Below are 16008 nucleotides of genomic sequence, written 5' to 3' on the forward strand. Positions count from 1 at the left end.
AATTGCAGAGGAGAGACCCTCACTCTAACATGAAGGGTTTTGACACTGTTACTTGTCCAGGGTTGGTTATCCTGCATTTTTGCATGGAAAACACATGAAGAGCTAAAAGTGTTGATGTTTCTGGTGCCTACATGAATGTCCTGTTGGTACACTCTTCTTTCACAGAAAAGGTATAGATATTCTAGACTTCTTGTATATGGTAAGAGGATGTGCCATCTGCAGACTGGCAATTACAAACTCTAGCTTTGCATGGAAAAGTAATATTTTATTTACTTTATTCATCTGTCAATTCCCTGCTTCACATATGTGTGATTTCTATATATTCAGTGGTCAGTGCCTTCATCTTTATGCTGGCCTCTGTTTCTGATGACTTTGAAAATAACAATAGAAAATACAGACTGCAGACAGATACATGGTTTGTTTGCTCAGTTCTCTCTGATTCTGAACGGAGCAGGTCAGAGGTTGCTGGAAGTCGCGATTCACAGTCCCCTTGGATGTTCTCCACAGCTTCAGAGACGTTCACCCACGATATTCTCTTCTTTGTGCTTGTCACTATTGATGTTTTAAAACGTAAAAGGAATATGATTTGCCTAATGTTGAGCAACTTGTGCAGTAACTTGTTGGAGTGAGTGTGATTGAATATATGGAAAGACGTTTGAGTGGTCTTTTCATTTCATTAAAGAAAGCCACACCAAACACAGTCAATTCATTTTTATGACTAAAACTTATTCGTGCTTTTTAAAGTGTTTAAAAGATAAAGATATCAAGATGTGTCTAAACCATGAATATGTACTTACCACAAAGTTGTAACAACACTGAAAAAATTAACCAAACCAATAATGCTGAGTGCAGGCTGAAGCACTGAACCCTTTGGATAGGATTGTCAATTAGACCTGCACCAAATTAGGTTCCTATTCTGGGGGATGTCAACATTGCAATGACTTTTTAATCTATGATTAAATTATGTGTCTTGTAATAGGAGAATATCTGATATTTGTCCTCAAGATTCAAAGATCATCACAAACATCCCCATCAAAGGCAGGGAGTAAGAAGGGTACATAAGTGGAAAAGGTGCCAGAATGGATGATACAGAGATGAAGTTGCCTGGTTTAGACAAAGGGGCCAAAGGGACTGACATTCAAGGACAGCTGGTTTCTGAGTATGGGAAAGGCAGGCACCAGACTCTTCTGAGGAGAGAACTTCATTTCTAGCCAGGAACACTAATTACATTTCAGGTGCTTTGTCTATGGAGGGAATAAAAGTGTGATATTCTGACTTAAGTCTCTGATTTGAGCTGCAGTGGATGTAGACATTTTTCTGAATCTTTCAGATGTGCATGGAGTACTTCTGGGTATTGAGTCTTAAAAGTGCAGACAAGTGTGGATTACACAGTCCAAAATTTAAAATACATAGTTTAATCCAACCTGGATTTATATAAATGAACACACCAAGCACCTTGCCTTTGAGAGCTCAAAAATTAGAAGATATTGCTCTAAATTTACAGATTAACTCATCCATCCAAAACATTTCACTGAACTGCTTTATAACTTTGAAAATCCAGGCCTCAGATACATACAAGTTGGGATTTTATTTAGTATATTTCCAAACTGTGCTGTAGGCATGACTGGCTCTCCCATATTCATCACAGTGACATGTGAGGAGAAAAGCAGTGCAGAGGGGAAAATTGTTAGATAAAATTGAACAACCAGTTCATCCTTCAGAAATTCTATATCATTAATTGATAAAATAAGGTCCATGGAATCACGTGTTTCAGAAAAACATAAAAGGTTGCATGATTCCATGAAATCTCTGGAATCTGTTACAACAAAGGAGGTTCATTCACTAAAAACAGAACTTAGGCGCTCATCTGCAAATCCTAGAAGGAACTCTCAGTAAAGATGACAAGGGACCTAATAAGCAGAGGGCAAGACCATACAAGTCATAACAACTCCAAAGGGTTCACATACAATGGCTTATCCTGTCATCATCCATGAGACCTAGCAGATAATAACCACCCTGAGTGATATGTGAAAACTACATTACAACCTATTTCAATGAGAGATTTTTTTTAAGCATAAGAAGGAAGCAGTAGTAACATATGGCATGCATTCAATATTTGTAAGACACATTGAATTCATGATTGACCTCAAATAGAATCATACCAGATGAATGGAATCAGATAATTTCAGCTGTTCTAGAATATAGCCAGCAGTTTCCATGGAAAAGCTGGTTGTGAGAAAGGGCAAGGAACCTGGAACATCAGAGTAAAATCACAGGATTTGAAATCTCCTAAGATCAAATTCTCAGTGAGGGATGTTTTGCTGATAAGAATGTACAAGCCACTTATGATAAGCATAAAATATCTCTACACTGTACAGCAGATTCAAATGCTTGGAAAAAAATTCCAAAATCAGAAAAACCAACTGAGACATACACAAAGATATTCCAAAGACTGAAAGAATCTTTCACTAATTTTTACAAACTCTGACCACAGCTATAATGAAAAATGTCTCAGATAAAGAATTAAGATAAATATTAACTGAGTCCTTGCCATTTAACAATGCTAATATAGAATGATAAAGAATATTTATGCCATTAAAGGTCAGATCAGCTCCTTTGGAAGAATGGATTCAGTATATTAATGGTGTTGAGACACTTAACTATAGTAATGAGGCTGGGATAGGAGAGGCAATCTCAGAGATGGAAGAAGCCCTGGGGTATAAATACTTAAAATGTGGTACACCAGGTCATACAAGTAAAAACTGTACACAGGGTGCTCCTAGAAGTTATATTCCTTCTAGGAAAACAAAAATGGGAGACCCCAAATTTTCTGTATTATGTAAAAGATGCAGCAAAGGCCAACATTGGACCAATGAGTGCAGATCAATAATAGATATATGTGGCAACCATTTAACATTGGGAAATGCCTCAAGGGGCCTCTTGGAGGCCCCCAAACTGAATGTGGTCCAAACATTTCCAGCCACTGTAGAGGAAATTGCTCTCCAGGACAACTAAATTACCCAGAGAATAGTGTAAAGAGCTATACTGCACTGGAAGATAGAACAACTCTGAGAGATAAATCAAAAGTTCCAAAGAACATAATAAAACAAATATTTTGGCAGACTTCCATAAATGAACATAGACCAAAGCTTAGAAATTGAATTAATGATATTGCATTGCAGGGCCTGGTAGACATGGGAGCAGATGTGAATACAATTACACCAAAATCACGGCACCTGAATTGCGCTCTTCAAGAGGTAGATGTCCAATTTCTCGGGATTGCATCCTATCTCAAATAAAGCAGAGTTCAAGATGGGTTGAATTCATAGGGCCAGAAGGACAGAGAGGAAGGCTGAAGCCATATGTAGCAAATGTAGCAGTCAATCTTTGCGACTGAGATCTGTTACAACAGTGGAATACCCAGATAAAAAGTCCTACAATTACAGTAAGGGAATACAGACCAATGCGTGTTTCTAGAAATAATATGATAACATGCTATTATGTTCACCAACCAATCAAGATGTATATAAACAGAGCATAACTGCTGTTGAACTCTCAGAAGTACCAACTGTCTTACCTTTAAAATGGCTAAGTAATAAACTGTCTGGGTTGGACAATGGCCTTTGACAAAGAGAAGCTACAAGCTTTAGAACAGCTGGTTCAAGAGTAGTTAAATGCTCAACACATTAAAGAATCTACCAGCCCTTGAAATACTCCTGTATTTGTTATTTAAAAAAAAAAATAAGGTAACTGGAGAATGCTGACAGATCTGAAAGCTATTAATAACGTAATTCAGCTGATGGGCTTCTTACAGACTGGGATACCCTTTCCTTCACTGCTATCCAAAGAATGGCCTATGACAGTTATTGACTTAAAAGACTGTTTCTTTTTCATACCTTTACAAGAAATAATGGAAAAAAATTTGCCTTCATAGTACCTAACTTTAACAATTCTCAGCCAGTCAAGAGATATCAAAGGAAGGTCCTCCCACAGGGAATGTTAAACAGCCCTACCCTGTGCCAATATTTTATTGTCCAAAAACCATCTAACATGATGTATGGTGTTTCTACAATCCATAATTTATCATTATACAGATGATATCTCATTAGCTGATCCAAATTTAGACACACTAGAGAGCATGTTTGAAAAAGTCTTCCCTTCTGGGGACTGCAAATTGCTCATGAAAAAAACAAAAGAGGAGATTCTATTAATTACTTAGGATATAAGATAGAGCTACAAAAAATTAGACCCCAAAAGGTACCATTAAGCAGAGATCAACTGAAGACTTGTAATGGTTTTAAAATGTTGTTAGGAAGCATTTCCAACTTACTGTTTGTAGATGGAACTGTCTTGTTATATAAGAAAACAAAGCCAGTTGCAGAGTCAAAAACCACAAGGTCAGACCAAGAGGGGAAAACCTTACCCTCCACTGCTTCTGCTGTCCTTCCTCTCCAGAAGAGACCTACTTCTGTGTGTCCTGTCTTTTTTATAGACTTTCTCTTCTGTTTTCTCATTAGTTGTAAACACAACAACATGACCTCCTTGTCACTGCCTGTTTTTACAGACCTCCAGGTCTTCTATGGTTGGTATTGAGATTAAAGGTGTGTGTCTGCCATGCTGGGTGTGTCTGTGAACACACAGAGATCTACCTAGCGCTGCCTCCCAAGTGCTGGGATTGAAGGTGTGCACCACTACTGCCCAGCTTCAGCTCTGGCTTGCTCTGGCCTCAAGACAGCTTTATTAACATACAAATGAAATCACATTTCAATACAAATAAAATATCACTATAACTGTTTATCATAGGAATACCCAAAGATGGACTACAAAATTTAACTAAAACTCTAAAAGGGCAATGAATTAAATATTCCAGGAGAATTATCGGGAGACCCTTAGAAGGAATTGGATCTAATAGAAAAGACAATATGAGAAGTGCATGTGGATTGTATGAATTTATAACTTAAATGCATTCTGCTCATACTCCACTCCAGACATTCCCCCACAGGTATTTTGATTCAGAGGGAAAATACTATATTGGAATGGGTATTTCTACCACATAAAACAAGTAAGAAGTTAAAGACTTATATAGAAAATATCTCTGATTTAAATCAAAAAGGAAAATTAGGACTTCACCAGCTGACAGAAATGAACCCACCAGAAATTACAGTATCTTAAACTAAGAAGGAAATTTTCTCATTTTTGGAAAGATAATGAATACTGGCAGAGAGGCTGCAGAGAATTTTTTGGGAGAGATGAACAACCATTATCCCAAAAGCAAGAGAATAGAATCCATAAAGATGACTGAATGGGTCCTTCCTCATGTTGTATGACAATAGCCAAATTCTGTAGTCCTCATATTTTATACTGATGCAAACAAATCAGAAAAAGCAGGACACAAACAGGAGACTTAGGTAAGGAGGTTCAAAGTCCATACAACTATGCACAAAAAGCAGAACTGTATGCCATTCTTATGGTACTGATGGACTTCACAGAACACCTCAGTATAGTCACTGATTCTCAATATACAGAGAGAGTTGTTTTACATATTGAAAATGCTGAATTTATTCATGATAATACAGAATTAGTTAATTATTAGTACTATTACAGGAAATCATCAGAAATAGGGAATATACATACATATATACATAGATAGATAGATAGATAGATAGATAGATAGATAGATAGATAGATAACAATTTGGATCCCATCCAAGCCTGCCAGGACTTCTCACACAAGGTAATGATGAGATTGATCAGTTAATAATAAGTAAAATGCTAGAAGCCTCAGAATTTCATAAGAAACACCATGGAAATAGCAATGGTTTTGTTGTTGGTAACAAAGACCTGTCTGACTGTGTCTATGCTTGAGTATGTCTGGAATGGAGCACTTTTCTATGATTACTCTGCACATGTCCCTAGAAAATATCTGGGCAGTGAAACATTTAGGAAGCTCCATAGATTCCTACTTGGTTATTGTCATTACAGGAAGACAGAAATGATAAGACATGGAATCAGTTTGCAGTAGGCATCTGACCAGAAATTTTTTGGAAACTCTCCAACCAGATTGTACCTGTACATGGCAGAAACATAAGCACTTTAGTCTCTCCACTGTGTTCTGACGTCTTGACTAACAATCAATACACAAATGAATGTGGAGAGATTCCAGTGTTTGTTAAAATTGGCTTTAATGCAAAAAATGTTTTTAAACATTACACCTTTTCCCCCTTCCAACTCCTCCCAGCTCTGCACCACCCTACAAAACTAACTCTACAGCCTCTTTTTCTATGTGTTTCTCTCTGTATGTTTCTCTCTGTGTGTGTCTCTCTCTCTCTCTCTCTCTCTCTCTCTCTCTCTCTCTCTCTCTCTCTCACACACACACACACACACACACACACACAATCACAAGGACACAAAACCAGAAACTAAAATATACAAAAAATATTGACAAGACAATAAAAAAATGCTCAAACATACCTGTATGAGACAAAGACACTACAAAGCATCGTAGTGTTGGTTTTGTTTTGTCCAATCCCTCGGCATGGGACCTACCATAAAATGTGATTAATAAAGCCATTGAGACTTCACTGAAGAATACTACTTTTTCCTTTGTTAGTCAGTACAAATAATAGGTATCTTCTTGGTTAAGAGAGAAAGGCCAAGTCCACTTCCTGCACTCAGCACTGGGACCCATCTGATTTGAAGCTACTTTATCCCTATGCTTGTTTCCACAGTCTCTGTGAGTTCATATGTGCATCAGTCCTACTGTGTCTGGAGGACAGTTTCTGTGGAGTCATCCTCACTTCCGGCTCATGCAATCTTACCACCCCCTCCTCTGTACTGGTCCCGCAATCCTGAAAGGAAGGTTTGATGAAGACAACCCATTGAGTGCTCCCATACCTCTTCCTCTGTACATGTTGTCCATTTTGGCTCTCTAAGATAGTTCCCTTCTACTGAAAGAAGTTCCTAAGATGACGGCTTATTTGGCATTTTTCATGTTTATCTATGGGAATGTATTCAGGAATCATTTGATTGCTATATTCCTTTATCAGAAGAGTAATATGTGATTTCCCTCTAAGCCCACGGCCTATCTACTCTCAGATTGTGGGCTTGCCTCTCATTGCAGGGAGTGCGCCTGACATCCAATCACAGGATGCTTGATGACATCACCAATGTCTGTGCCACTACTGCACCAGCCTTTCTCAAAGGCAGGTCGACATTGTAAGTCACAGCATATGTAGATAGATGGATAATTAACTTTCTCCTCTAATAGTATGCAAAGTACCTTCCAGTGCTCAGAATATTAGTCAACAGAAACAAGCCTCCAGTTAGACTCTAGTTCTACTTCTCTGCATTCACTAAATTTATAGTGTTGTCTTCAGTAATATGGCCTTATCCTCAGTTTGTGGAGAGCAACCAATAGCCTTGGCAATATCCTGAGGTAATTGGGGGGTAATGGATCAATCGGACTCCTATGTCCAAAGATTCAACTTATATGTGCTGATTCACTGATGCCATCTTCCCCATATCCACTTGTTAACTAAAGGTGAACATTACAATAATTTAGAATCAACTGCTGTGGGGATTTGACACCAAAAACTTGGTGGATCCACAACTCTGAACCACCTGGCTTAGGCACCAGACATCCTTCATCTTTATAAAGCCAAACACAGGCAGACATTCACTTCTGAACATCTGAAAAGGGACCTAGCAGATATGACAGGAAACCAGGCCTCTGAAGCTCAAAGTCAAGAGGAAACCCCAGAGGCTAGCAGTAAAAAGTGTGCCCAACTCACTACCATACTCTCTTCTATTAGGAGGAAAAGGAGCTGAGAACCATCCTGAAATATTGTACAGCTGTCAACTGAGGCTGTGTCTCTGTGCTCTCCGAGCACAGTAATATGTGGCAGTATCTGCAGTGTCCACACTGGTGATCTTGAGGAATACCTGGTTGTTGGAGGTTTCTTTGGAGATTGTGAGCCTGCTCTTCAGGGATGGGTTGTACCTCTTATCATCATCCCACCAAATATCTGCAAGCCACTCCAGACCCTTCCCTGAGGTCTGGCGGATCCAGCCCACACCCATACCATTAGTGCTCAGTGAAAACCCAGAGAAAGAGCAGGTCAGACTGAGAGTCTGGGAGGTCTGCAATAGCCCAGGGCCAGACTCCCTCAGGGTAATCTGGGACAGGACATCTGTGGGGGAAAGAAAGCAGAGGGTAAGGTTGGAGCAGGTTGAACATATGGAAGTTCATCCCTTAGGAAGCCTTGGCACTCACATGCAGGGACCATCAGCAGCAGGAATGAGGAAGCAAGCCTGGCCATGGCTGCACACCAGTGAGTACCCAGGCCCAGCTTTGGCTTTTCAACCCAGGGTTGGGTGGAGCCAGGAGAGATTTGCATTCCCTCACCAGGTGCTGACTCTGATGGTGGATTTAAGTTTCAGGTCTCAGGAGTCAGTCTGTAATGAGGCAAACAGCATCTCAGGGAATTTCATGACTGCTTCATGTAGAAAATAGGTAACACATAAGACCAGGGTCCTCAGTACACATCAGTTCTAGTGAGTCAAATGCAATGCAGCAAAGTTGAGAGGAGAGACCCTCACTCTAACATGAAGGGTTCTGACTCTTTCACTTGTCCAGGTTTGTTATCCTGCATTTTTGCATGAAGAACACAGAAAGAGATCAAAGTTTTGATGTTTCTGCCTCCTGCATGGTGCACTGTGACTGGGTCTAAGTGTGTCCTGTTAGTACATTTTTTTTCCACAAGAAATGTACAGATATTCCAGATTTCTTGTATGGGGTAAGAGGATGTGCCTTCTGCAGACTGGAAATTACAAACTCTAACTTTGCATGGAAGAGTGATGTTTTATTGGCTTTATTCATCTGTCAATTCCCTGCCTCACATATTTGTGATTTCTGTTTATTCAGTGGTCAGTGCCTTCATCTTTATGCTGGCCTCTGTTTCGGATGACTTTGAAAATAACAGCAGAAAACACAGACTTCAGACAGATACATTGTTTGCTCAGTTCTCTCTGATTCTAAGCAGAGCAGGTCAGAGGATGCTGGAATTCACGGCTCACAGGCCCTTTGAATGTTCTTCACAGCTTCAGAGACATTCACCCATGATATTCTCTTCTTTGTGCTTGTCACTATTGAGGTTTTAAAAATTAAAAGGAATATGATTTTCCTAACATTGAGCAACTTGTGCAGTGACTTGTTGGTGTGAGTGTGATTGAATATATGGAAAGACATTTGAGTGGTCTATTGGTTTCATTCTCACATGGGCACCAGATATATCAGTGATTAATGAGGCAGTTCCACACAGTTTATCTGGTAACTAAAAGAGGTTTATTTCAGGGGTAACTTACAACCAATAAGGGGTTGATTACAGGATCCAGAAGAGATGAGGTACAGTCCAGTGTAGTTCTCTGGGGAACTCTGACTTAGTCTGCAAATCCAGCCTCCAGGACCATGAGGAGCTAAAAGAGCAAACATGTTCTCATCTTGGGTCTTAAGGGGTCTCCTCTTGGCCACACCCTAGGGGCAGGTCATAGGCAGGTTTGGCAGTTACTTGCTGCCACACTAGTGGCAGTGTTTCAAGGTGAAAGCTAAGACAGTTTCCTACTACACCAGACTATGCAATTATACCTGCCTTCTCCCTCTCTCCTTCCCCTGAGCTTAGGGCTTCATGTGGCAGTGTATGACACCTTGGGACCAGGTCTCCTACACTTACCCAGCAGAGCTGCATGAACTCAACACTGTGGATAGAACATCAAGGCCTTAGACACTAAGTCACAGCCATATTTCCACCTGTGAAAACCCTTCCTGTATGGGAAAGTAGTTACAGATTTACAAATGCTGCTGGTGGTTGTTTTGACGATGATGACCGGATGTTTGACACCTCATATTTGAGAATGTGTAGCCTTCTTATATGTATGTTCACTTGATTATTGTCCTTCCAACTAGGTTCCATGTATTGACTAAGCATGCATGCAATATGACTTAACAAAGAATTTTTACTGTATTCACACTCAGAGTCTACTCACAGTAGTGACTTCATGTGTCTATATGGTCTCTGAATTTATATGAGGTTAGGACAGGAAACCTTAGAGTCTCCTAGAACTCACTCCCTCTCCAGATGTTTCTCTGCACCTACTACACTTTCTGTCCTGGTGAAATTTGATCCTACAGCTCCCCCTGCTGGTCCTGAGCACCCTCAAAGTGTGGTTGTTACTGAGCACATAGGGAGCCTGCTCTCTGTGTCTGCTGCACAGTAATGCAAGGCTGTGTCTTCAGTGGCACAAGAACTCAGCTTTGGGGTAAACTGGTCCTGTATGTGTCCACTGACATATTGGTGGATTTTCAGAGATATCTCCTCCTTTTCTACAGACCTTTATCCTCTTTTCTCTCAGGACAGGCTCTTCCTGAAGGTTCACAGCCAGGAGAAGGCTCTCAGCTCCCAGCAGCCAGAAGCCACAATCACCCAGCAGAGGACCCAACCATCCTTTATTTTCTGATAGGAGACAAGAAATTATCTCAATTTTTTGGTCTGTTAAGTCCAGTTCCTCCTTAGTACATTTCAGCTCTGAATTGTCTTTTTTTTTATTTTGCCAGACATATCTAAATTCGAGAGTGGGAAGTTTTCAGTGTTGGTCTGCTGCACAGGAAAGCCTCTTGGAACCCTCAAGCTGCCCCCAAGTCCCACCAAGACTGCACCAGATGCCTTCACACTGAGCATCTCCTAACAAGGAGATTTTGGGTCAGGAACCTGTCAGACATACCCACCGTCCCTCTCAGTCCTGTCCACTCACACCCAGCTTCACTTGCCAATCAACTGCCCCTGACAAGACCAACACTGAAGACACACTTCAGCCCCATTCCAGGGAGAGTGTTCTGAGTCCAATGTCAACCATGAATCATGTGGAAACAAGCCTGTCACTGTGTAATGAATTAAAGAGACTGGTGAAAAAAAGCAGTTTTAAACATCTGGCAGAAAGAGAAAACATCATAGAGAAAAGGGTTGACTTTCTTATTTGGTACAAGACATTAGTTTATAAGGTCCCTGGCCTTGAGATGATTCTTCTCTCTTTCCCATTGTCAGGCACTCCAGAGAGATTCAGTATTCATGCTCTTCTAGAATATCCCATCCCCCAACTTCCCATCCTATTGGATAAAGATACAAAGTCTCATCTAAAGAAATTTCTGGGGCTTGAGACTGCCTCCTTCTGGCTTATTGCTTCAGTCATCGAGCAGACAGCATTCTACTTTCAAACTCTCAGAAATCTGACAACTAGGAAAATCTGCCAGCAAATGGAAAAAGCAAGCAGACACCCCCTACCTATCTGTGACTCTATGATGACCTCAAAGTGATCCTGATACTGAAAGTGGCCATGGTGATTTTTTTCTTACAAAGGAAACCAGAGATCTCAGCTCCTGTGTCAGAGTTGCAGATTCATGACAGAACTGGTTTTCATGAGCAAAAGGAGGCCTTATTAAGAAACAAGCTGGTGTGGCCATCTTAATTTCCAGCAAAATAGACTTCAAATTAAAATCAATCAAAAGTGATGATAAAGGACATTACATACTCATCGCAGGAAAGATCCACCAAGGTAAAGTCTCAATTCTGAACATTTATGCCCCAAACACAAGGGTACCCACATATGTAAAAGAAACATTACTAAAAGCTTAAATCACATATAAACCCCCACACATTAATAGTGGGAGACTTCAACACCCCACTTTCACCTCTGGACAGATCGACCAAATTGAAACATAACAGAGACATAATGGTCTTAAACTGATGTTATGGCTCAAATGGACTTAATCGATATCTACAGAACATTCCAACCAAACAAAAAAGAATATATCTTCTTCTCAGCACCCCATGGAACCTTCTCTAAAATCGACCACATACTTGGCCAAAAAGAAAATCTCAACAGATACAAAAGAGTTGGATAAACCTCCTGTGTTCTGTCGGACCACTATGGTTTAAAGTCACATTTCAACAACAGAAAAAACTACAGAAATCCTACAATCTCATGGAAACTGAATAATGTTCAACTGAATCACCAATGTGTTAAGGAAGAAATAAAAAAAGAAATTAAAGACTTCCTAGATATCAATGTAAAATGAATACACCACATACCCAAACTTATCAGACACTATGAAGGCAGTGCTAAGAGGGAAATTCATAGCACTAAATGCCCACATAAAGAAGCTGGAGAAATCTCACGCTAGTGAATTGACAGCACACTTGAAAGCCCTTGAACAGGAAGAAGCAAAGTCTCCCAGGAGGAACAGAAGCCAGGAAATTATCAAATTGAGAGCTGAAATCAATAAAATAGAAATAAAGAGAACAATACAAAGGATTAATGAAGCAAAGAGTTGGTTCTTTGAGAAGATCAACAAGATAGACAAGCCCTTATCCAAACTAACCAAAAGACAGAGAGAGAGCATCCAAATTAACAAAATAAGAAATGAAAAGGGGGACATAACAACAGACAATGAGGAAATCCAGAGAATCATAGGTCATAATTCAAAAACCTCTACTCCACAAAACTGGAAAATCTAAAAGAAATGGATAATTTTCTGGATAGGTACCACATACTTAAGTTAAATCAAGACCAGATAAACCATTTAAATAGTCTAATAACCCCTAAGGAAATAGAATCAGTCATTAAAATCTCCCAACCAAAAACAATGCCCAGGACCAGATGGATTCAGTGCAGAATTCTACCAGATCTTCAAAGAATACTTAAAACCAATACTCTCTAAATTGTTCCCCACGATAGAAGCAGAAGGAATATTACCAAACTCCTTCTTTAAGGTTACGATTACCCTGATTTCTAAACCAAACAAACATGCAACAAAGAAAGAGAACTACAGACTGATCTTCCTCATGAATATTCATGCAAAAATACTCAATAAAATACTGGCAAACAGACTCCAAGAACACATCAAAACAATTATCAAACATGATCAAGTGGGCTTGATCCCAGGGAGCAAGGGTGGTTCAACATACGAAAGTCCATCAATGTAATACAGAATATGAACAAACTCCAAGAAAAAAACAACATGATCATCTAACTTGATTCAGAAAAGGCATTTCACAAAATCCAACACACCCTTCATGATAAAGGTTTTGGAGCGATCAGGAATGCAGGGAACATACCTAAACATAATAAAGAAAATCTACAGCAATCCAACAGCCAACATCAAATTAAATGGAGAGAAACTCAAAGCAATATCACTAAAATCAGGAACAAGGCAAGGCTGCCCTCTTGCCCCATACTTATGCAATACAGTACTTGAAGTTCTAGCCAGAGCTATAAGACAACATGAGGAGATTAAGGGGATACAAATTGGAAAGGAAGAAGTCAAGCTCTCCCTATTTGCAGATGACATGATAGTATATATGATTGACCCAAAAAATTCAACCAAGGAACTGATACAGCTAATAAAAACCTTCAGCAACATAGCAGGATACAAGATCAACTCAAAAAAATCAGTAGCTCTCCTATATACAATAGACAAACAGGCTGAGAAGGAAATCAGAGATACATCACCCTTTACAATAGCCACCAATGATATAAAATACCTTGGGATTACTCTAACTAAGCATGTAAAGGAACTGTATGACAAGAACTTTAAGTCCCTGAAAAAAGAAATTGAAGAAGATGTCAGAAAATGGAAAGACCTCTCACTCTCATAGATAGGCAGGATTAACATAGTTAAAATGGCGATCTTACCAAAAGCAATCTACAGTTTCAACACAATCACCATCAAATTACCAACACAATTCTTCACAGATCTGGAAAGAATAATACTCAACTTCATATGCAAAAACAAAAATCACAGGTTAGCCAACAGAATCCTGTACAATAAAACAACCACTGAAGGCATCACAATCCCCAACCTCAAGCTCTACTGCAGAGCTACAGCTTGGTACTGACATAAAAACCAACATGTGGACCACTGGAATCGAAATGAAGACCCTGACATTAGCCTGCACACCTATGAACATATAATTTTTGACAAAGAAGCCAAAAATGTACAATGGAAAAAAGAAAACATCTTAAACAAATGGTGCTGGCATAACTGGATGTCAATGTGTAGAAGGTTGCAAATAGATCCATATCTGTCACCATGCACAAAACTTAAGTCCAAGTGGATCAAACACCTCAACATAAATTCAGTTACTCTGAACCTGATAGAAGAGAAAGTAGGAAGTACTCTTGAATGCATTGGCACCATAGATCACTTTCTAAATATAACACCAGTAGCACAGACACTGAGAGAAACAATCAATCAATGGGACCTGTTGAAACTGAGAAGCTTTGTAGAGCAAAGGAAACAGTCAACAAGACAAAGCCACAGCCTACAGAATGAGAAAAGGTCTTCACCAACCCCACACCTGACAGAGTGCTGATATCCAGAATATATAAAGAACTCAAGAAATTAGACATCAAAGTGCCCAACAGTCCAATTAAGAAATGGCCTATAGAACTAAACATAGAATTCTCCACAGAGGAAGTTCAAATGGCTGAAAGACATTTAAGGAATTGCTCAACATCCCTAATGACCCAGGAAATGCAAATCAAAATGACTCTGAGATACCACCTTACACCTGTCAGAATGGCTAAGATCAAAAACACAGAAGACAGCTTATGCTGTAGAGGATGTGGAGAAAGGGGAACTCTCCTCCACTGCTGGTGGGAATACAAGCTTGTACAGCCACTTTGGAAATCAATATGGTGCTTCCTTAGAAAATTGGCAAAACATCTCCCCCAAGACCCAGCTGTAGCATTCTTGGGCATATACCCAAGAAATTCTCAATCATATCACAAGAACCTGGAAACAACCTAGATGCCCTTCAACTGAAGAATGGATAAAGAAAATATGGTACATTTACACAATGGAGTACTACTCAGCAGAGAAAAACAATGACATCATGAGGTTTGCAGGCAAATGGATGGATCTAGAAAAAAATCATCCTGAGTGAAGTAACCCAGACTCAGAAGGAAAAACATGGTATGTACTCACTCACAGGAGGATACTAGATGTTAAACAAACATGATTAGACTGCTACACAACTCCAGGGAGGCTAGCTAGAAAACGGGACCCTAGGAAAGACACAGGGATAACCCAATGACAGAGAAATGGATGAGATCTACATGAACAACCTGGACAACAGTGGGAGTAATGAAGGGCAAGGTTTGAGAGAAGGGAGGCTTGGGGGAGCAAGAGATCCCAATTGGATCAGGAACAGAAAGGGAGAACAAGGAATAGTAGACCATGATGGATGAGGACCACACATGAGAACAGGAGTGGGCAGAGTGCTGGAGAGGTCCCCTGAGTTCCACAGTGATGCATCCTCTGTAGACTGCTGGCAGTGGTTGAGAGAAAGCCTAATCTGACCTAGTCTGGTGATCAGATGGCCAAACACCCTGATGGTCAGGCAGGAACTCTCATCCAGTGACTGATGGAAGTGGATGCAGAGATCCTCAGCCAGGTCCCAGGTGGAGCTCCATGTGTCCCGTTGTTGAGAAGGAGGAGGGACTGTGGTAGCGTAAATTGTTGAGTCCAGGATTGGAAAAAGCACAGGGATGAAAGGCCAGACCAATGGAGGCCCTCTGGATAAGAGAAACAGTTGAGTGGCTTGGACTGTTTGGGAGTCATCCAGGCTGTGGGACCTGGACCTCTCCTTAGTGCATGAGCTGGCTGTTTGGAACCTGGGGCTTACACAGGGACACTTTGCTCAGCCTGGAAGGAGGGAACTGGACCTACCTCTACTGAATCCACCAAGTTTAAATGAATCCCCAGGGGAGTCTTGGCCCTGGAGGAGATGGGAATGAAGGGGAGGGGATTGGGGGAAGGTGGGGGTGGGAGTGGGGGCGGGAGGGGGGAGGACAGGGGAACCCTTGGCTAATGTGTAAAATTAAATCACAAATATAATTTAAAATGGGAAAATAAATAGATAACTAAAAAGAAATAATAAAAATACACAACAAATTT

At 40.2% G+C, this 16008-nt stretch overlaps 1 gene segment (V, D, J or C); it reads right to left on the minus strand.

Moving 5' to 3' along the window:
* Positions 1 to 7853: 7853 nt before the first annotated feature.
* On the minus strand, positions 7854 to 8317 carry LOC118575048. The segment is given in 2 exon segments: positions 7854 to 8188; positions 8272 to 8317. Coding segments are annotated over 2 exon segments (381 nt in total).
* Between the last annotated feature and the right edge of the window lie 7691 nt (positions 8318 to 16008).

The sequence above is a fragment of the Onychomys torridus genome, unplaced genomic scaffold (genome assembly GCF_903995425.1).
Source record: "Onychomys torridus unplaced genomic scaffold, mOncTor1.1, whole genome shotgun sequence".
NCBI classification, from domain to species: domain Eukaryota; kingdom Metazoa; phylum Chordata; class Mammalia; order Rodentia; family Cricetidae; genus Onychomys; species Onychomys torridus.